Source organism: Lissotriton helveticus, chromosome 1_1, assembly GCF_964261635.1.
Source record: "Lissotriton helveticus chromosome 1_1, aLisHel1.1, whole genome shotgun sequence".
In the NCBI taxonomy this organism is placed as follows: Eukaryota; Metazoa; Chordata; class Amphibia; order Caudata; family Salamandridae; genus Lissotriton; species Lissotriton helveticus.
This window is the reverse complement of record NC_136057.1, coordinates 843,093,986-843,116,917: the sequence shown is the minus strand read 5'-3', so window position 1 is coordinate 843,116,917 and position 22,932 is coordinate 843,093,986. Positions and strand designations below refer to the sequence as shown.

General features: G+C 45.0%; 1 protein-coding gene across 2 annotated transcripts in view; it reads left to right on the top strand.

Moving 5' to 3' along the window:
* Positions 1-22,932, top strand: part of NT5DC3 (5'-nucleotidase domain containing 3) — a 377,890-nt gene that overhangs the window by 143,997 nt on the left and 210,961 nt on the right. For both annotated transcript variants that reach the window (XM_078674858.1, XM_078674850.1), the window contains exons 5-6: positions 9,228-9,318; positions 9,903-10,040. In XM_078674858.1, coding sequence (XP_078530984.1) covers positions 9,228-9,318; positions 9,903-10,040 — 229 coding nt within the window. The remainder of the gene's footprint in view (positions 1-9,227; positions 9,319-9,902; positions 10,041-22,932) is intronic.

Sequence of the window (22,932 nt, the reverse complement as noted above, 5' to 3'; positions counted from 1 at the left end):
GAGAAATTATAGACCTATTACCTGTGCAGGCCTGACATCCTGCACAACTAGTAACCCAGTTTTCTACATTTGGACACCCTAAAGCGGACTATTTAGTAATTCAGGCAGGTTAACGTGTGCATGAAATCCATTCACACCATGCACCATTCCTCCAGGCTTTGAAGGAAGGCACCTGGATAAAATAGGAAAAAGTTTATCAACCATGGCTTTAACCACCATCAGAGCGGCTGACTCTTCAGTCATTCTTGGACACAATGACTGTCAAATTTGGTCTGACATTCGTGGTTTAAATTGACTTTTTAGCAGAAGAAAAACAATTAGAAACTAAGAAAACTCTTCTTGAAGGGGAAAAAGCATTATTGGAAGCGATTGATTGTGCTTTAGATATAGGATCTACAGGTTTCTGACAGCTAGCAGGAGTAGCTTTCCTCCAATGGCAGGGATAGTTGAAATCAACATTGTTCAGACCAAGTCCAAAGCAGACTTCTGGACATCCCTTATGACTGAGAAGCACTCTTTGGCAAACATATAGACAATACGGTACAGTAGATTAAGGCTGATACTGATCATTCCAGATCGCTTGGTATTTTATAGCAAAGGCATTAGCCCTTTTGAGTGACTGTAGAGAGAGGACAGTTACCTTACGAAGGAGGTTTTCAGTCATACCAGTATCAACCATATCAATGCCACCACCAATCTGGTCATCCACAATATCAACAGCAACAACAATACCGACCACCACCTTCAGCTGCCTACTCAAAGTAAGCTCTGCGAAGGAAACAAGGACCTAAAACGAAAGACTCTGACAGAAGGCAATGACATGTCAAACGTGGTAAAGCAAAAGGTTGCAGGAGGGCATATAACCAATTACTTTTCAAATTAAAAACGTATTACTATAGACCGTTCAGTGTTAGACCTAGTACAATTCGGCCACACTTCGGAATTAATTTAATGACCTCCTTATACTCTACCCCAGAGAAGACTTCCCTCCCATCTTCATTTATTGCAATTGGAAAATATTTCAATGATAAATAAGGGAGCTATCGAAAATTTACCTCTTTCTCAAAAGAAATTGGATTTCTAATCCCTCTTTTTCCTAATGAAGAAGAAATCTGGATTATCGAGATCTAGCTCCGCCCCTCCCGCCCTTTCCTCCTTATATGGCCCCTCTCACTAGGAAGCGCAGCGGACGAGCGCAGCGGGCGCGCCGGCGGCGCGCCGAAGGCTCGCCAAAGGCAAGCCCGTCTGCGCCCGTCTGCGCCGGACCCGCGCCCAGGGCCGGTCCCCCTGCTTCGCATACCTCCCATCCTACCCTCAAATATCGATACGACAGAGAGACGCTGTGGGCATTAAACATAAAGCCAGCCACAGAGGGCTGCGAAGTCAGGAAACCAGGACATAAGGACCACCCTCACCCCGTGTATTGCGCCAACTGTCAACAAACCCTGCCCACATCCCTCTGGCAACCTATTGCATCCCAAAAGGACCATAACTCCATCCAGCCTAAGGGAAAGAAAATCCCGGTCAAATGCCTGCTGCTCAACACTAGATCACTAGTCAAACATAGTCTGGAGATAGCAGAAGCCATCCAAGAGGAGGGCATTAAGATCGCATTTATTACGGAGTCGTGGACGGATGCAGCATCAGGGCCTGACATAGTCAAAGCCACCCCCCAGGACTATGTGTGTTACACTCAAAACAGGGAAAAAAGAAGAGGGGGCGGCTTAGCGATCATCCATCATAAAAGTATCAGAGGCTCCTTTCAACCCGGTCCCGCTGGCCTTAATGAATCACTGCTTTTCAACCTTACGCTCTCAGATCATCAATCCTTCAGTGGTGGTCTGATTTACAGACCCCCAGGTGGGAAAGCACAATTTTTCACAGGATTAAATAAGGTACTCGAAGCCGCAGCATCTGCACAAAGGTTCACCCTTCTGGGCGATTTTAACTTTCATCTAGAATGTGATACTGACGTAAACTCCCGGGAGTTAATCGACCTACTGAGGGGAATTGATATGACGCAACAGGTTTTTGGCGCTACACACAAAGCAGGACATACCCTAGACGGGATTTTTACAAATCTTCCCAACCTAAAAATCATATCGGTTCTCCCAGTATCATGGTCGGATCACTTCGCAATTTTATTCACCATATCCCTCAGCACCCCCATGAAACCCCCTAACACAAAAAACGCCCCGAGACAGGTCAGAAAATGGAAGAACATTAAAGGGGATAAGCTGGAAAATACGCTAGCAAACTCCAGGACCCTGCCCCCTGACGATGTAGAGGAAGCGGCCAGAGGCTATACAGTCTGGCTGGATCATGCCTGCTCGTTCCTGGCACCCCCCAAAACTACCTATTCCACCCGGGCCTCTCCAGCAGCTCCCTGGTTTACTGAACAAATCAGGGAACACAAAATACGGTGTAAAAAATTGGAGAGAATCTGGCGAACAAACTACAGCGAGGCAGACAAACAAACTCTTAACTTGGAACAAAGAAGCTACAGAGAAAGTATTCTGCAAGCAAAAAAGGCTTTCCTAACGAAACAGATAAACGAAGCCAGTAACACCCCAAAAAAATTATTTCAAACGGTTTCACTTCTTGCCAATCCTAAAGCCACAGAAATCCCCCCCAGTCTCCCGCTCTGCGAAAACCTAGCTAGCTTCTTTCGAGAAAAGGTTGAAACCATCTTTTTCTCACTAGACAGTCGAGTCATGACTTCCCCCCCGAGGGAGGGTCGGAAGACCTTAGGCCTTTCAGCCGGACTCCAACAATTCCAGCCCATCACGGAAAAGGAAGTGGCCACGCGCCTTTTAAAAATAAAATCAGGTTCGCCGCATGACCCTTGTCCCGCTGGCATAGCCAAACTAGCCCCAGATGCCATTGCAAGGGGACTTACCCCACTGTTTAATCAGATGCTGGAGAAAGGAGAATATCCCTCCATATGGAAGCGAGCATCCATCCTGCCATTACTAAAAAAACCTAATCAAGACATCACTAATTTGAACAATTATCGGCCGATAGCTCGACTTCCTCTCCCCGCAAAAATCATCGAAGGCAACCTTAATTCACAACTTAGCGCCTATCTAAACACAGGGGACCACCTCGATCCTTCACAACACGGTTTTCGGGCGGAGCACAGTACGGAATCTGCCCTGATTAAATCAGTGGAGGATATCAGGCAGGTGATGGACGCAGGAGGCAGAGCGGCCCTGATCCTGCTGGATCTTTCCGCGGCCTTCGATACGGTCCACCACAAAAGGTTGGTGGACCGGTTGAGGGCCTGTGGAATCCAGGGAAAGGCACTCAACATCCTACAGGCCTTTCTAGAAGGCAGAACCCAGGTGGTGGCCCTAGGAGATTATGAATCCCACCCGTTTGTGCTGCCTTGTGGAGTCCCTCAGGGGTCTTCACTTAGCCCTACCCTTTTTAATGTTTATGTTGCATCCCTGGCCCCGGTGATACGTTCATTTGGCTTTCACCTCACAGCATATGCGGACGACACGCAGATTGTGGTGTCTCTCTTACCAGGAAATGTGGAAGATACAGCAGACAGATTTAAAAGCTGCATGCGTGAGGTGGAATCCTGGATGGCACAAAACTGCCTTAAACTTAATTCCTCGAAAACAGAGGTACTGCTCTTTGGAGCCTCGGATAACTTTTGGTCCCCGAGCTGGTGGCCAGATGAAATGGGCCCTCTCCCCACCCCGGTGGACAAAGTAAAAAACCTGGGCATTTTGGTGGACAACTCCCTGTCCTTTAAACCCCAGGTCAACGCACTCTCCTCCTCTTTGCATTATGTTCTTAAAACTATCAGAAAAATTCTTCCGTATGTGGAGAGGGACCATAGGAAAACCATTGTTACAGGTCTAGCTCTCTCCCGCTTAGACTACTGTAACAGCCTGATGCTAAATGCCCAGCAGAGCGTCCTTAATAAATTACAACTACTACAGAACGCAGCTGCCCGCTTGATTACCGACACCCCCAAATTCGCATCTATCAGTCAAGACTTGGTGACTCTACACTGGTTACCCGTCCGTAAGCGAATTGTTTTTAAGGCATTATGCATAGTTTTCAAAGCCCTACATGAAATGGGCCCCAGATATATGAAACTGCTTTTCCGATGGCATACACCGACAAGAATGCTGAGATCAGGGGAACTGGCCCTGGTCACGGTCCCCAGAACTAAAAGAGCTCGCTGGGGAGGCAGAAGCTTCTCCCTTGGGGCTGCCGAGGCCTGGAATAATCTCCCGCTCAGGCTTAGACAATCCCAGGACCTGATGCTGTTTAGGAGAGAGCTCAAAACCTGGCTTTTCACCCACTAAGCGCACACACTCATCTTAGCACTAGCAGCCAGCGCCAGGACACCTCCGGGTAACAGAGCGCTTTACAAATGTGAAAATAAATAAATAAATAAATAGCTTGGATCTCAGAGAACTAGACAAATACCTCAAGAAACAGTCATTTCACCTGGTCACACTACAAGAAATTCTGCATCTCCAAGATGCTTATTTTCATATTTCTGTACATCCAAAACACCAGCAATATTTGACATATTTGATGACCTGCAGCCATTATCAATTCAAAGTTTTCACTTAGGCCTGAAATCCGCTCCTTGCATCTTTGCAGTGTCTTGCTCCAATTGCAGTTTTTTTTTTGCACTAAAAGGGCCATTAAGTATTTCTTTACCTCAATGACTGGCTGAAAAAAGCTCCTTCTTGTCGGTCCGCAAAGAATTCAACCAAGGCTTGTCTGTTTAATGTAAGGCCCAGTTGACTGAATGTTTGCAGACAAGCCTTGGTTGACTTCTTTGCAGACCGACAAGAAGGAGCCTTTATCAGCCAGTCATGGAGATTGGCTTACATTAAACAGACAAAAGTCTTCCTCCAACTGTCTTAAAACATTACATTGATTGGTGCTGTTCTAGACACCATAGAAAATAAGGCATAGCCAGCATAGAGATCCTGCAAACTGATTCAACTGGTAAACAGATTTCTAAAAAGAAAGCCCATTTCAGTATGCCTTTACAAATCTATACAAGGGATAATGTCATTGTGAATCACTTTAATGCCTTTTTGCTGCCTACAAATGAAGGTTCTCCAGTAAGAATTAGACAAACAGTGGATTTAAACCAAAGGTTTTTTTTATTAATTAACCGCTTTGAGAATGAGAAATATTCTTCCTTGGCAGACACAAGATCTAACCTTTTGACAGGGCTTTCATTCTTGGTTCAAATATCACAATTTGTTAGAAGAATGGATGCTTCCTTAAAGGTTTGGGGAGCTTATTTGCAGGATCTGGAGATCAACTGGAAATTAACTGCCCAAGAAAACATTCACCACATCAATCTTCTGTAATTAAGAGCACTAGCACTAGACCTTCAGGCTTTTCTGTTAAAAACAGCAGTTTTTTCAGTCCTGATACGTATGGACAAAAGTACAACAACGGACTAAATAAACAAGGGTGTACAAGATCTTGTCCTTTATCTCTCAAAGCACAGAGGATTTCGAAATGGTCATTAAAGCACTAAGTACATCTGAATACTTAAATAGTCCCCAACAATCGGAACCAGTGGGCAGACACGTTAAGCTTGATGACATCTTCTTTTCACAAATGGGAGCTCAAGCAAGAAGCCCTCTACAAGCTCTTTGCACAACGGGAGAAACGGAATCTCACCCTTTTTGCAACAGCTCCAAATTTAAAGTTCCAATTCTACGCAGGTTGGTACCTGGGTAATGCTTTTTCAGTATCATAAATGGAAATATTTGCCTACTCTTTCCTGCCGATAGCCATGATTCTGAAAGCCTTGAATAAGATTAGGAGGGAACCTTACTGGATCATTTTTATAGCTCCAAGGTGACCCAAGTAATATTAGTTCACCGCTACTTCTCCTATCAGAGACAAAGCATATGAAGTTTAAGCCATTCCCCAATATTCTCACCATGAACAACACCCAAGTACTTCATCCAGACCTGAAATTCTGAAACTTGCCAGCTTGGCTCCTGAATTCAGTGAGTTCTCAAATGTATACATCCTATAGGATTGTAAACAAATCCTTGCTAAATTCAAGGGCTGAATCATCTAATATAACTTTTCAGTTTAAGGTGAAAATCTTTTGTTTATAGTGTCTGGATAACAATATTCATCCAATTTTATCATAACCACAACCAGTATTACTGTTGTACAGGTTACATTCATCGAGAACGGGTCTGACTCTTTCTTCTGTCAAGGTGCATTTTGCAGCCATCTCTCGCTAGAGAAGATCTTTGAATAATTCATCTTTGTGGTCAAATATAATTATTAAAGAATGTTCAAAAGGACTTTTCGGAGCTTATCCTCCAATTCATTGGCAACTGAATACGGTCTTGACACGCTAATGAAGAGACTCTTTGAAACCATTTATAAGACACACATAAAATGTGTTTCCTGGAAAGTGGTCTTCCTATTTGCACTCACATCAACAAGAAGAGTGTATGAGTTGAAGCTTTCATCATTAAAGAGCCCTAAATGCAGTTCAGGGTTGATTGAGTAATCTTAAGAAGGAATCCCAAGTTTTATTGCTAAAGTACAATTGTAATTGCATTTCGATGAGCCAGTAGTATTAAAGCCTTTCTTTCAGAACCCCAAATACACAACAGAGAAAACATTGCAAACACTAGATGTTAAAGAACGTCTCAAATGTTATCTTAATAGAACCAGTGCCTTAAGGAAGACTGACCAGTTATTAGTAGTATATGGCACTTCTAAAGTTCGTGCCCTCTCAAAACAAGAGCTTACAAGTTTGATTTCAGCAGCCTTATTGTTTTGCTATAACAAAGCAGGTAGACCTTTAACAAGATCAGTGAGAGCATATTAGACTGTAAGTGTTTCTACATCTACAGCTCTTTTTGCTGGACTGTCTATGCAAGACATCTGTAGAGCAGCTTCTTGGAAGAATAAACACACATTAACCCAACATTTTTTAGGACTCAACAGTACAGAACGACGCAGCAGCGGGTAAAGCAGTTTGACAGCATCTGTTCCAGTGGGGTGAGCCTCATGTATACCTATTTTTTCCTACCCATTTGTGATAATGATTCTCACGTACTTATTGTTCTACTGCTTACTATCCTGATTCACGATGTGCATCTATGAAAGATACAGTGCTGTTGAAGGAAAATAGTTACTTTCCTGTAAATGTAGTTCTCTAATATTGGCATCTTTCATAGATTCACATGCAACCCACCCTCCTCCATTAGAGGTTCACCATTTCTAGGTTAATGTAATAAGGAGCACTTGTGGTTAAAAATCTGAAGTATTGTTGCCTCTGAGGGGAGTGGATAACAGGCTGATTTTTTGTTGATTTTTTTAAATGATATGAATTGGTTACTAAATAGGATGTTTTACAGCGTATTTAGTCTATGCATAACACAGTACTGCTTTCTGTTTATACCGTGAGACTCTAATTCGACAACAGGAAGTGATTCAAGCATATGTTTCTATAAAAGATGCCAATACTGGACAACTACAGTTACAGGTAAGTAACTTTACCTTCTATGCGTGCTACTTTTTATACTCTTCTTGTGACTTTTTGTAAATAAATGATAAAATCCTATTTCTTCTTGCTGTCTTTTTTCAGTTATCGACAAGAATGCAAGACATTCCTATTAATAACAGTCTTTTTTAACATTATATAAGCATTGTTTGTGTAAAAATATTTTTAAGACTAGAGACTTCCAGTTGAGGGAAATTGAGGGATTTAAATACTTACAACTTGGGCACAACCTATGGAGGCATTTGCTGTATGGGGAACAACTGCCGGAGTCCTCCCATCTGGAGGCCTGTCTCCTTACGGAAGACATCCTGCAGCAGAAGATCTCGGTTATATACCATAAGTTGGTTAACATTTTCCCAGACCCATTCGTTAAGTTGAGGGAGGATCTGGGAGACCTGGATGATGAGGATTGGGTGGAGGTGATCCTAAGTCCCTGAGAGATAGCCATCCGAGCTAGGGTCTGCCTAATTCAGCTTCGGCTCTTATGTCGCTCTCATTATTCTCGCACTTGGTTGGCGAAAATGGGGAGGGCAACTAATTCTGATTGCTTGAGAGGCTGTGGTCAGGAGGAAACAGATTTCCACATTCTCTGGGCATGCCCCAAAAAAAGGAATACTGGTGGGAGATTGTTGAGGTAATGTCCCGAGTGCTATCGGTTATCGTTGCACCTTGTGCCAAGTGGCTGCTGCTGGCAGTAATGGGAGAGGAAGATTGGCCCAAATACCTGAAAATATGGCTCTCACAGGCAGCGGGGTGGCAGAACGTAATATAGCTAGAGCGTAGGGTAGGGCTGAGCCTCCCAGGCTGAGTGATTGAAAGTCGGACCTCGATTGGTGCTAGAGTGGAGGCAGAGAGAGTGGTTTATCTGAGTAGGAGCTGCCCTAAGAAATGGGAGCCGGTGTGGTGGACCTGGCAGGAATATAGGTGATTCTGAGTGGAGCGTGGCAAAGACTGTCCCGGGGGGACTTGTAGACTGAAGGACTTGTTGGAGTTTGGTAGTAAAAGCGCTCCTGTTTATTGTATTACAGATACGGCATACTGTATGGGAAGCCTTAACTACAGGGAGCAATGCATGTACTATATGAACAGAATTGTATCCTTGCAAATATCATGTGATGAGCATAATATAATAAAAAGTTCTAAAAAAAAAATATATATATATATATATTTTTTTTTTTAAGACGAGGCTTTCATATTTGAATGTTTGCTCCTTGAGCTAGTGCTTCTGCTTACTGTCATTAATATTTGTGGTAACTGGTTTGTTTTTATCAGCACATGTATTTGAGTTTTGATTCTGCGATTATTTGGACTTCATGAATTAACAGAGCACTCGGTGTGGCACTGGATACGTTGCATCTTTTTTCAAGGTCTTTTAAATGATACACCTGCTTACTGTCACATGTGTTTGCCATTTTGTAATTCTTTGACTACAGATGTTACTCACACTCCGCTAAGTTGACCTGTTTTATTAACCTTGGAAGGGATGATGTGCCATGATTCGACCCTGTTGCCTGTAGGTTATGCACGGCTCTCTGTAGAGGATGCACTGTGGCCCCTGTAGCTTCCTCCTCAAAGAATGTTCTATTTACTGATATTTCATCAGTTCAGTTTCTGTCAAATATACTCATGTTTGATTTTTTGTAGACTGGAGTTAAAATGCTCTTTGTAGTGACTTGTGTTTTTGTTTCACCAGGGGACTTAAAGTCGTCCCGGATGAACAAGTGATCGAAATGTACGAAGGTTCGCACGTCCCTTTAGAACAAATGAGTGACTTCTACGGAAAGGTGAGTTGGATAACTTACACTAGCTGTGATTTTCCCGTAGAAGCAGTTTGTGTGTTCATCCACTATATTTACTGTCTTATAAAACAGTTTACTGGTTCCACTTTCTCAACTGAGTCCTACCAAGAAGCTTGTTTTCGAGTGGCATACTAATCAAAGCAGATTGGCCAGTGAGGAATCTGTGGTTTTCCTGCTCAGATCGAAGTGTTCTTTCTTGCTGCTAGTTGCTGAATTGAGTTAGTGATGTTGAGCCTGGGAGCAGGGCTGTAAAGTGGCTTGCTCAAGGTTTGAAAATTAGGTGAAATGGCTACAGCGATTTCTGCAGAGCTTTTAGTGACGAGTGTGTTTGTGGTAGGAAGAACATTGCAGCCTTAAATAAAACCTGCAATCTCAAACGTCAATACACGTTTCTCTTTGCAAAGATGTAGGCAATTCCAGTGTATTTGTAGGGAAAATGCGCGCGTGCTTGGCTCCGATTTGTAAAGTGCCCGTGTAATAGGAAACAGCCACTCACCCGACTGGTGAGCAGTGTTTTCCACGTTGTTTGAATTAATGTTTCTGGAACGCGTGGCGTTGTTTGTGTGCAGAGCTCCGAGGGGAACACGATGAAGCAGTTCATGGATATATTCTCCTTACCAGAGATGACGCTTCTGTCCTGCGCCAACGAACACTTTCTGAAGAATAACATTGACTATGAGCCTGTCCACCTCTACAAGGACGTCAAGGTAATTCAACACTCTTGCATTTTCACTTTACTAGAGATGTCAATGATCAATATATTCATATTTCCTGAATCTGACTTTCCTGTGACTTGTATGTGAAAAGATTTTTCAATGATGAGTCTTTTTTTTATTAAATTGCTTATACCATTTTTTAAACAACAACCCTTCTAAATGAGCCAGTTGTAGAATGCATGGTGGAAAGAGGTCACTAATGCTATGATTAAGTTCTAAGAAGGAGAAGGCCACGGTTGGAAACATATGATCGAATGCTAGAGTTCTGGGTTATAAATGTAACTGTTAATCATTACATGTGCAATGCGTTGTTTAGTGAGGGAACTAATGCTGCGATTTTAAGATCCATTTCCGAGTTATACTTTTGAAAAACACAGGCTGCACTGCCCTTGTGTTTGCAGAAGAAGTGCATTGCAGAGGTCCTGCGATTCTATTGGGTATAATTCTACAGCCAGACTACGAGTCCAAACCAGTGTTAAGGAATTACAGCACACAAATTGACTTGCAGTTTTAAGAAAATGGAGCATCGGTCAAAATAGATCTAGTGTGTATTAAGTTTTAATTTCACATTAGGACATGCCACCAACATCCGTATCTTTTGGGCAATTACGTATAAAAGTGATCAAATTGAAGATCCGTAGACAGCAAAGATACCACCCTGCCTGATTCATGCTGGTTACGCAGGATTATTGAGAGGCAGAATGCCTTAGGACAACACCTCCAGATACCATACTAATTGATACAAACATACAGGATGCATTAACAAAGGTGTTCAAGAAGGAGAAAGGCTTAGAGGGCGCAATGTAGCCGGTCATGCCTGTAACCTTGGCAAAGAAGAACTTTTCCAGACATGCTTAACGGTGCTTCTAAAAATGAAATTGTAAACTGACGTCATAAGAGTGTAGGCAGGAGTGAGCTTTGAAATTCAACCAGCACAGTTACCAGGGCTTTCCTTTGGCCCCTGTATAATCTTCCTGGTCGTACGCCCCTGGCTCGATCTATCAGACTGCACCCTGAGTTCACAGGGCTGTGGAAGGCTCACCATGTCTCTCTATTTGTGGACGAGGTTGTTTTATATTTTATTAAAACCAAGAAATCTACCAGTACTTATATAAATACATGCAGGATTATGTACTAAAATGGAGTTACAAATTAATCGTAGACTAGGAGTAAATGAGGATCTAGGGAATAAACGCGGCATCATACAGAATTCTTTGTACTGCTCAGTGCATCAGGGAGCAAAGGCAGGGACGGGTGACTCAGGAAGTAATACTTGTAAGGAAAGACCACACGATAATGTCAGAAGAAGAAACTGTACTCACAGGACTGCAGAGGACAGGGGCTGCTTGGAAGCAGAGGCAAGTAGATAGACAAGCGAGAGCACCTTAAGAAGGTTTAATCCTAGGTAAGGAAAAATATATATATATATATATATATATATATATATATATATCTCCTGGGAGCTTAGAGTAAGGCCTTAGGATCGATTACAGCAGATTGCTGTCATAGCAGTCATACAGCAAAGTTACAGTTTGGACCTGCTGTTCTGGAGACTGGGCACAGGTAGTGCTCCAAGGGACTTGGGCGCAACACCTGAAGTTTTTCCCTTATCCTATTGGAACCTACACCAAACCAGAGGTCAGACTGAAACAAATAATTGTAGAAAAAAGAATAACCAGAGCATAGGATGGACAAATATTAAGAGCAGAGAACTAGACAATCGAAACGTTTTGGAGGGAAAAAGTGAGAGTGAATTCTATACTAGTGTTAGCTCAAATAATTATAGGATTGGCAGGGAATGCGGGAGAAATCCAAGACCAGAAATTATGAAGAACGCTTCAGAAATAAATAGAGAAACATTCAGAGATAAAAAGTAAGCTGCGCCCAACGAGCACTGGAACAAGTAGTGCCCTGTTGGTACTGGTAAACCTGAACAAGGACTCAGAACAAGGAACTCTAGGAAATACACAAAAGGTACTGGGACAACGAATGCCCTGTTGGTACTTAAAACTACCATAGTAATAAGGCTACAGCCAAAATAACTGATTCAAGGAAGAAAAGAACCACTGCCAAACTCAGTGCATACAGGGTCAGAGGCCCAGCAGGCTAAATACAGAAATATAGGGTATCTGGCAGAAAGGAAAGGCCAGAAACAAGGGGAGACAGTAAGACTGGAAGAAAGATGAAGCAGAATGCTGCACAAAGCAGCCACAGGAAAGAAGGCATGACACATCAAAAGCAGTAGCAGGATTCTGGCACTGAAATGCTCACCAAAGCAGGGAACCTGGGTACAAAGTTAGTGCTTCCGGCAACACCATTTTATAGCATGAATTGTGACGGAAGAAGAACCTCGTTGCAGATCACACCCGCATAGGTTGGAACTGACTGGAACGCAGACCAGGTGTGAGCTAGCGATAGCACAGTGTAGGTGAGAGGAGTTAAAGCCTCTCCTTCAGCTCTCCTCCTGATGGATTGAATATAAAATTCTGCAGGCAATAAATGAACAGAAGTAAATTCCGGATTTGAACATGTAATGGCTCGGCTTCAGAACATTCCAAGAAAGCGTACAAAGCATTACGGTGCATACTTGAGGCGACAAAACAGTGTTCATATTATGATCAGATTTACATAAGATCTCATTTCCATCTCTCAGGCAAAGGGAACACAAACAAGAACCAAAATAGATCAGTATTTTGGAATGATATCCCTGGAATGGGAGCTTAACTGGACATAGAGGATTAGGAATGCTTGTGACTGAACATCGGAGTGTGGCAAAGTTTCCAAACTAGTGTTCATGATGGAGACAGAGACACAGAAGGTCTTCCAGTAGAGCCACCCAATTGGGGGACAGAAAGATCCTGACATAAATACATAGTTGAATTCCATGTACCTACTGTTAAGTACTCATCACGGAAATAGAAGTGAAGTTGAACGAGTTCTTTATTAAATTCGATTCACCAACACAGGCTCCGGTAACGGAGCGTAAGGAATGTGCTGCGTGTCTTGTCATCAGCTGTCAATAGTTAGATCCTTATAATCATTACCCATAAACCACGAAACGTATAAAGAGAAGCTACACCACTCTTCTCACAAAACTAGAGCTAAAACTAAAGGGATGAGTGGAAGTGATAAAGAAGGAGTTGGCTACCCAGGCTGCTCTACTTGTTTGTGCTTACCACACCCACCACTGGTACAATGCGTTCTTGACCTGCAGAGATGCTACATCCATCCATATAGTATTATTGGTGTCCTTGGATTAGAAAGCAAACTCTCAGGATCATGCACATAGAGAGAGTGAGAACTGGGCGTGCATTACTCTTTAATTTACTTTTAACCTGCACATTCTTCTTCACAAAGGAAGTGATTGCAACATGGATAAAACTAGACCCTGTGTTAACATGTAATAAGATTATTTCTTCCCCACACCGTGAATTCCATGGTTTTTATACAGTCATGAAAACCAATTAAAATTGGACATACCTCACAATTCAAAATTATGGACACCAATTTGAACTTGATACACCATTATTACAAACAGAACTATAGGGAGTGAAGTAACACCCTTTCCTGATTAAACAGCCGCAAACAAACTTTAGGATTAATCCCTTGGGATGCATTTCAAACATGGAAGGAGAGAGCGCATTTTGCAAAGGGAACATTTTAAAAGATAAACAATGTAGAGAGCCCACTTTGATGACCGTATGCTGGGGTGACATCACATTCAACCTGCACTGAAAAAGTCCATTGGAGTACTGCAAATTGAATGCCACGCTGTCCCACTCCAAGACCATACATATACGTAAGGTGTTTGTGACTAGAAGACTAGTTTTCAAGCTACAACATTTCGACCCTGGATGGGTCATACAAAGAAAGAGCTGCGATTATTAAGCAAATAAAACAAAGCAAAGTAACCAGCATTGTGAACATGGTGAAAGAATGAACAGTCCAACCAGGGCAGTCTTATTTCTAAATATCTATATATCCCTAACTCACACTACCCCTACTCTGAGAGCTTAGTCCGTGTACCCTCTGGCCGATCTCGGAGGAAAGCCTGAGACCCCATACCTGGATGACTTGGTCTGAAGTTGGATTGGCAGTCCCTCTGCAGGATCAGCATGGAAGCTCAGCATTGGCAGAGCTATAAGTCGAACACAAAAGTTGTCCCAGGACCGTTGTGGCTGAAGTGCCCCCTCTGACCCACTAAGGCACAGTGCACTGTTTATATATTAAAACCCCAGTGTTGGAGATACAGCTCTGATGCAATGATGTGTCTAGATGTTAGAACCTGTCTCCAAGGGGACAATGCGAGCACTAGGATATCCCGTTCTGTGTTGCTTGCCTTGAATGAAGAGTACAGATGGTGTAGCCGGAAAGGCTTTCTAAAACATAGCATATTCAGGTTTACTTAGAATCATGTCGCAAAAATAAAATATGTAAAAGATAATTGGGCTAAAACGAAGTCTGTTAAATATGTAATATGCAAAACTAAAAGGAGAACCAAAGTGGGTCCACTAGGGCCTCACTACAATGGCATAGCCATTCTTTCTGGGATATGATCATAGAAGAGCATTTCTGAGTTGTGGTTAACAAGCCTATATACAAACAAGCATTTACAATGCAACGGTTTCGCCTTTGGAAAAGTTAGAGCTATTGGCATTGTAAATGACAACATTTTTATTTATGTGTTGGCTTTGACAACATAAATAAATGGCATTGTCATTTACAAAGCCAATAGCCTAATCTCTCGCAAATGCGACACCTATTGCATTTGCACCCACACACACACACACACAAAACCGGGTCACAAGCAGGCAACAGAGGCACACACAAAACCGGGTCACAAGCAGGCAACAGAGGCAAGGACCAACCTCCTTTAAGCTTAGGATCTCAAGATGAAATAGGAAGGTCTTATATACCTTCTGGTAGTGCCGGGCACTTAAAAAATACTGGAAAGGCACACAAGCGATTAGTATTCCCTATGAATGTCCATATGGTCCTTAATATTATATTCATACATCTAAATACAAAAAATGTGTAAATACACGAAATATAAAATCATTAGCTGCAAGTAAACAGAGATCAAAGTGGGATATGGCATGTATAACTCCTTATCACCACATCAGTCAGGTCCTCCCCGTCTTATAGGTATTTACTGGCAAGAGGAAGAGTACAAAATCAGACCAGTACCAAAAGCAAAATGCTATCTAAGATGGATACAATCACACCCAGTGAGGTCTACTGTTATGTAAACATCCTTTATAACCCAAGTAAAGAGTGGGCTGATATTAATCTAATCTGCTAGGAGAAATTGCGGGACAACTAGTTCTGTGGAAAAGTGCTCTTTCAAAGGTAATCAAAGCCGAAATACGATATAAAACGAAAGGGGCACCATAATGTGCGCCAGGACCACGAGTGTCACAATATAAACCCACCCACATAGGGTTATGCAACTTTATACCGGACAGACAGATGGACTGCTACCAGGAGCAGACAGTTTTCTGTGGGATAGACGTTTGAGACTACAGGCATGGTTAGGTGGGCAGAGGGGTACTCCGGACAGCAGGCATCTTTATAGGGGGTATCCGCCAGCAAGCAGGGGGGGCTGGAGACTTCACAAGGGGTAATAGAGGGATGCTGCCAAGAGCAGACAGGCTCCCATGGAGAAGAGGGGTGGTACTACCGGCAGCTTTAGGGGGCAGAGCGGTGGTCGCGGCAGAGACGAAATGGAGTCAAGTTATAATAAAAAAACCACATTACATAAGAATGAAAATAAAGAGGGCTTACCTGAGACCCGCAAACAGCTGCATGCATACCGGGCAAAACACTCCTTGCACGACGCTGCATGGAACGGCCACGGGCACCTGTAAAAGGAACAAAAACAAGCATTAGGCAACGTACAGAGACAAGATGGCTTACCTGAGACCCGCAAACGGCTGCATACATACCGGGTAAAACACTCCTTGCACGGAACGGCCACGGGCCGGGGGGGGGGGATCTGTAAAAGGAACAAAAGCAAGCATTAGACAACAGACAAGATTGCTTACCTGAGACCCGCAAACAGCTGCATACATACCGGGCAAAACACTCCTTGCACGACGCTGCACGGAACGGCCACGGGCCAGGGGGATCTGTAAAAGGAACAAAAACAAGCATTAGACAACAAACGGAGATAAGATGGCTTACCTGAGACCCGCAAACAGCTGCATACATACCGGGCAAAACACTCCTTGCACGACGCTGCACGGAACGGCCACGGGCCGGGGGGGGACCTGTAAAAGGAACAAAAACAAGCATTAGACAACAAAACAGAGACAAGATGGATTACCTGAGACCCAGAAAGTGCTGCATACATACCGGGCAAAACACTCCTTGCACGACGCTGCACGGAACGGCCACGGGCCGGGGGGGGGGGGGGGGGGGGGATCTGTAAAAGGAACAAAAACAAGCATTAGACAACAAAACAGAGACAAGAGCAAGGAGCAAAATTATAAACAAAATGCTGCTTACCTGATCGGAAATAACAACAACTTCCTGGCAACGTAAATCTCGCTGACCACTCCGGCTAAAGGCACTTCCAAAAAGACGAAAACATCACGGGAGAAAAAAAAAAAAAAACACACGCCGACAGCCGCATGACGTGAGAAAAGGGGCAGGATGAGCAAAACATCGCCGGAACGCCCACGAATCGCCTCGGACCATGACGGACAGATCTCACTTCCAATGGCTAGCCTCCATTTATGGAGCTAGCCAATGGAAGTGAGAGGCGTGACAAAGGCCTCTTATCAAAAGTTTTCGCCTGCGCGAACGCTGCTGCGCAGCGGACGCCAGGCGAAACCTAAAAATGACTAAAGTCTGAATAGGCAATTTAGCAGTTAACCTTTTTAGGTCTCGCACCTGCGTCGCATCCCGAAGCGATGTCGCAGCGAGACCTATAGTCGGCGAGTCTGCTTTCAAGGAGACAGGAGATGGGCACGAGCAGCATGCCGTAATCGGATCAGGTCGCGCGCGCGTTCACCATCTCCAGTCTCCCTTGAAATCCTCCAACACACACGGCCACATCCCCCCTGCTTTTGCTTCGCGCACACACATGAGCGCACACACACGAGCGCACACACAGAGAGGCACACACAAGCGCAGACACACGCATGCACACACAGAGAGATGCACGCATGCACACACACAAGCGCACATGCACGCACACACACACACAAGCGCACACATACAGAGACACACACCACACACACCCCCTCCGCCGCCACCCCCAGTACAACTAAGCCCCACTCACCACATCAGCGGTACTCCGGACTTCTGCAGCCTCCGCGGGGCTCTCCCTCGGGCATGGGAGCCCCGCATCACCACTGCTCCTCTGGGCCCGGGCTGGAGCCTGACAGTGGCCCCTGCACAGACAGACGGGCCTCCTTTCCAACTGGGATGTTTTGTTTGTTGAAGAAAAGAAAGCAGCTTGAGTGCGTGTGGCTGTGTGCGGGACGTGCAGGAGAGCACATTCTGAACCGCCTGTACTTTAGAAATGAGACAGCCTGGCACTCGAAGGGGCAAAGGTCTGTTAGGGTAAGGTGTCTCACCTCTGAACGCAGCCGCAAGCTGAGGGGTGACAAAGGCAGTTTTGTACAACACGCGCGGCTTAGATTCCTGCTAACCTAGTCCAAATGCATCCAGCGGATTGTGAACATGCACAGGCCACACTGGAAACACACCGTGCACACACAGACCTGAAACACAGAGTGTGCACCTTGACACCTTATACAGGTACATATCTTGTGCACACAGTTACCACACATTAAATTAAATTTCATAGGTCTCCTTATTAGAGAAATAAAATATCTTCTTTGCAAGAAAGCAAAACACCTTACGCCACAGAATTTCAGAGGCACATAGAAAAAAGCAAAATGAAAAAAAAATAGAAAATACTGAACTGTTTAACGCGGGTGAGAATAACCATAGACACGTGGCAGGAAAACGAATTGACAATATGAATGTGAAAATACACTTTGGCAAAAAAAATGTTAAAAAAACTTGAAGGCTTTAAGAGACCATAAATATAATAATCGCCCATGCCAACCGAAAAATAAATGAAGATGTCCTTGTTGGTGCTCATGTAAAGCACTTCGAAATTAGCGATACAGAACTGCAAATACATAAAAGTTAGATTATAAACAGTGAACTGCTGCAGAGTTAAATGAGGACGAAAATTGAGAGCCCGATAAGGCCCGTCTGGGCACATGCTTTTAAGAACTGCCGTGCTGAGAACCTGTAGGACCCGGCCCTTTTAAAGCCCCGCACTCAAACAGTGAAACACAGTGCCTCAGTGTGAAATGTGTGAGGCAATGACTGGCCGGGCCAAGCAGCGGGAAAGCAGCAGGGCCACTCCTCTGAGGCCAGATGCATCCTGGGACTGCGAGTCGCCCACTTCTTTCTTTAGTGTCTTGGATACATTCATTTTTTGTGTCCGGTCCGGAAGGGTAAGTGATTTGCCCAAAATCACAGGAGATGGAACAGACGCCGATACTAGAGTCGGCAGCTCAGGCCCTTACGCCACAATCACACTGGAAACAGAAGGAAAGTACAACCCCCCCCCCCCCCCCCCCCCCCCCCAGTAACGTTCTCCACCCTCACAACTCACCTGCAGCAGATCACACGGCGCGCTCACCTGCAGCAGATCACACGGCGCGCTCGCTTCAGACAGTACTTCGAGGTGAAAATGACTCGCCTGTCGGAGTCTGGCATCCAGGGGGTATGTGGTTGCCCTGCCATTACCAGTGACGTCAAAAGTGCTTCATCCCGTGGGGGTGGGCGGGGGGCAGCCAGAACCCCCTCCAAGCACCTCCACCCGGCGCAATGGTGAGGGGGGTTCAGATTCTGGCCGCATGAGCAGGGAAGGGTGCGGCCATAAATCTCTCCCTTTTGAAGCCTCACCCCACCCCACCCCACCCCACCCCACCCCTGCGGCTCCTCTCCTGCAGGCTTAGTCCTGCCCCCTCCCCCTGCAGACTCGTCTCCCACCTTGCACACATTCCTGGGGGTGGCGGGGGCGGGGGGCTGTTATCTCACCCCCCCCCCTCCTCCTCCTCCTCCTTGGCACAGTCCAGCCTCCGGCTCTCGCCCCCTCCAGCTCCGCAGCCTCGTCTCGGACCTGAACCCCCTTCTTTCTCCTCTGAACAAATCTTCCTCTTGTAAAGCGCTGCAGCGCCTTCGGGTAATGTCAGCGCTATAGGATTATGAATGAATCAGTACATTAAAAGAGATCTCTGCAGCTGCTCGCCTCTTCTGGCAGCCATGGGTGTAAGATGTGTGGGGGTTATACCCAGAGCTTTAAGTGGGATGAAAAAACGTGGGGGTCTTTCAAAGGGGCGTGGCCAGTGTAATTAAGGGCGTGGCAAGTAGCATCATACCTACACAAATCAGGTCTATTGGCTTCGTCAATGGTTGTTAATGGCATAATATTTAATAAGCACAACTATGGCTTGTATAGAATATTGAAGAAGCTTCCACTTGAAGCCCTGGTGACACCACAGCAATGTTGCTGCTCCTGAGTTTCAAAACGAGAAGTAGCATTGTGCAGTGTGCGCTATTCACAGGGCCCCTTCACTCGCAACAGCGCTCGGAGGTTTGTGTTTTAAAAAGTAGACACATGGGAGATGGAAGAAGCAAGGATTTCCCTTCCCCCCCCTACTGCGCTCACTTGGCATTAGGTCACGCCGGTGTGAGCAGTGCACATCCATGTTCCTGTTGTCCAGGCCCGGTTCTAGAGGGTGGGCCGGGTGGGCCAGGCCCACCCAAACATGAGCCTTGAGCGTCAGATGATTGGCATGTCATTGCATTCGACCGGTACCTGAGGCCCAGTGCCCGGGCTTGATGTGAGCCGAACCCCCCTCCCCCACCCCCCAGTGTCCGGATCTGAGCTCCAGAGGCTGCTGCAGCCTCAGCCCAGCACGGATTATCGCAGTCCATTGTCGCATATAGAATGACAACGGGCCAAAGCCAGCAGGCACAGCATGTGGTGGTAGCTCCTGCCCAGCCTTAGGGCACAGCTCTTCAAACGGTGGGTTGTCCGTGACTTCATTCCCAGGGGGGCACAACTGCGTCTGCAAGGAAGGAATTGTAAAGGAAGATAGCCTGGAAGCATCGACGTTTATCTGGTGAGTTCACAGGCTGTCTTCTTTTATATGCAGAAGTTAAACAGCATAAAAAGTTTCCACCTGTAATCTTGAGTGTTTCATGGGGCACTGCCAGTGAGTAGGGAAACGGGGCTCAAGGGTAAACACAATATGCTAATAACTATGTAATTTTTCATCTTCATAAAATTGCATATATAAAAAACGCGCACACACAGTAAGTGAAACAAGCATTTGCAATGCAATAGTTCTCGCAGATCTGAGAGTTTGAGCTATTGGCATTTTAAATGACAGTGCCTTTTATTTATGTATTTGTTTTTAAAACGTCCATAAAAGGCCTTGTCATTTACAATGCCAATATCTTACACTCTCACAAATGCGAGACCTATTGCATTGCAAATGCTTGTTCTAGGTGCTTTACCTACATTTTAAATCTTATTGACCTTGAAGATTTGCCTTTGTGCATTATCTTAACTGATATACCACATTTTATTGCAAATATTGTACAGTATACTATGGATTACATTTTTACCTGTAATGTGTGTATTGCTCTAAACCTGCTAATACATAATAGAGTAGGCCTTGGCTGGTCATCCTCTTACTTTTGGAGAGACAAGTATGCATATGTAGTCGTGGCTATCCAATTGTTTAAGGAATTGGATTATTATTTGGGGAGGGTGACTACCAACCTCATGGAATAACCACAACCCTTGCCAGGATGAACCTTCAAAGTCACTTAATTAACCCCCGGTTGGCAATGACACCGAACAAATAGACTTAACTTAGTGCAATGTGTACAATAGTTATGCAGTACCAAAAGAGTAATAAAGTCAAAATGCAAAACAAAAGTTCCAAACCGAGTTAGAAAAAAAGAGTTAAATTCAATGGACAAAATTACAAAAATCTAATGAGGGGAACCAGGAATGTGCATTTTTAACGTTTTAGGTTAGAAAAGTGCCAAGAAACAAAAAGTGCCAATACTGGTCAGTGGTCATATTATACAGAGACCATGCAATTTGAGGCTGGCTGCAATGGAGCGCGCGTCGGATATAGCAACCAGGTTTGTCTGGTCAAAGATGTTATTTTCTGAATTAGCCCTCTAAATCCCAATCCACCACAGAAGTACACTTCTAAAGACCTCTAGGATTGCAGCTGAGGCATTTGGAGCCTCACAGGGTGTCCGTTAGGGCCAACAGCAGGGTCCAGTCCAGGTGCCGCAAGTCAGTTGCAGGAAATGCCTTTATAGCTTATTGGATCGCTGAGGCTTGTACAGGAGGCCAGCCTTATGACCCTCGGAGCCCACATCTTTCTCCTGGGTATAAGAGGGAGCAGGTGCTGTTCCACAGGGCTCCTTTTCAGGTCACAGACAGCAGATCTAGACTTCTTCTAATCTTCCTCAGGTCCACAAAATGCCAAATTTAGACTGGAACAAGATAGTGGGTGGGAATGACCCACACAATGACCAGCGTCGACTGCTGCACCATGCACCTTAAATCCTTGATTGAGCACTCCCTCAAACTTATTGCCACTCGACGTGCAATGCCGCATCAGTCTCGATCCCTGTCAAGAGAAAGGTTTGGGGATTGGTCACAGAACCCAAGATCTTCGTCGCACTCAAAGTCGTCTTCTGATGAGTCCTACAAGAAAATAAAGAGCAAGAAGTAGAAGAGGTCTTTGACTTCACCCCGTTCGTTGAAGTCATCTGATGAGATGAGGGAGTGTCGTCATTCAAGGCCTGCCTCAGTGGTAGAGCCTGCGCCTGGGCCGGATCCGCACCCTCCTCCGAATTTTGTGAATTTTATGAGGCCATGCACCTCCTATTTCATCAGCCCTTCCCCACTGGCGTGCCTTTTTGCTCCACGGTTTGGAGAGAGGCCCCTGCTGGTTCTCTGCTGGCGGTTCCGACCCCAGTTCCATTCCGGCCCCTTGGGTCCACAAATGGAACCGGACTTTTGCTGGTTGTACCACCTCAACCTTACCTGGCGCTAGTCCCGATGCCGGCGCACCCTGTGTCATCTCCATTCTGATCCCTTACACTGAGCCAGAGGGGCATCGCCTGCCATTGGGGCAAGTTTGTGGCAAGGTGGAGAGAAACAGGTTAACCCTCTTTCTGCTCTCTTCTCTCAGGTCCTTCTCTTTATTCTTTCTCTTGCCCAGCAAGGCTCTGCACTGTGTACCTGAAAGGGCTATCTTTATGCCATCTCAGCTTTTCTGCAGTTGCCAAATCAACCATCCCTGTTCAAATGCCCTGTTGTAAACAGGTTTTTGAAAGGTCTGCAACACGTTTCCTCCTTCACCATTCATTATGCCTCTGTGGGACTGAAATCAAGTGCTCACGTTTCCAATGCGTGCTCCTTTTTGAGCCACTGCTCAACTGTCCTCTCACGCGCCTTACCATCAAGATGTCCTTCCTCGCGGAAATAACATCTGCCCAGAGGGTCAGTGAGCTTCAGGCTTTGTCATCTAAGCCCCGTAACTGAACATCTACCCAGACAAGCTGGTTCTTTGCACTAGAGCTCCTTCCTGCTGAAAGTTGTCACTCCCTATCATGTAGGTCTGTTAATCACCCTGCTTACATTTTACGCTTTGCCACATGCCTCAAAGGACCCAAAAAGAGTGTTTTCATTCTACCTTGATCGCACAAGCATTCCGGGTGGTCTATCAACTCTTTGTGGGGTGTGTCAGAGCAAAGAAGGGGAAGGGGATGCAGAAATAGCCCTTTTCCCATGGCTCATACTATGCACTAAGAT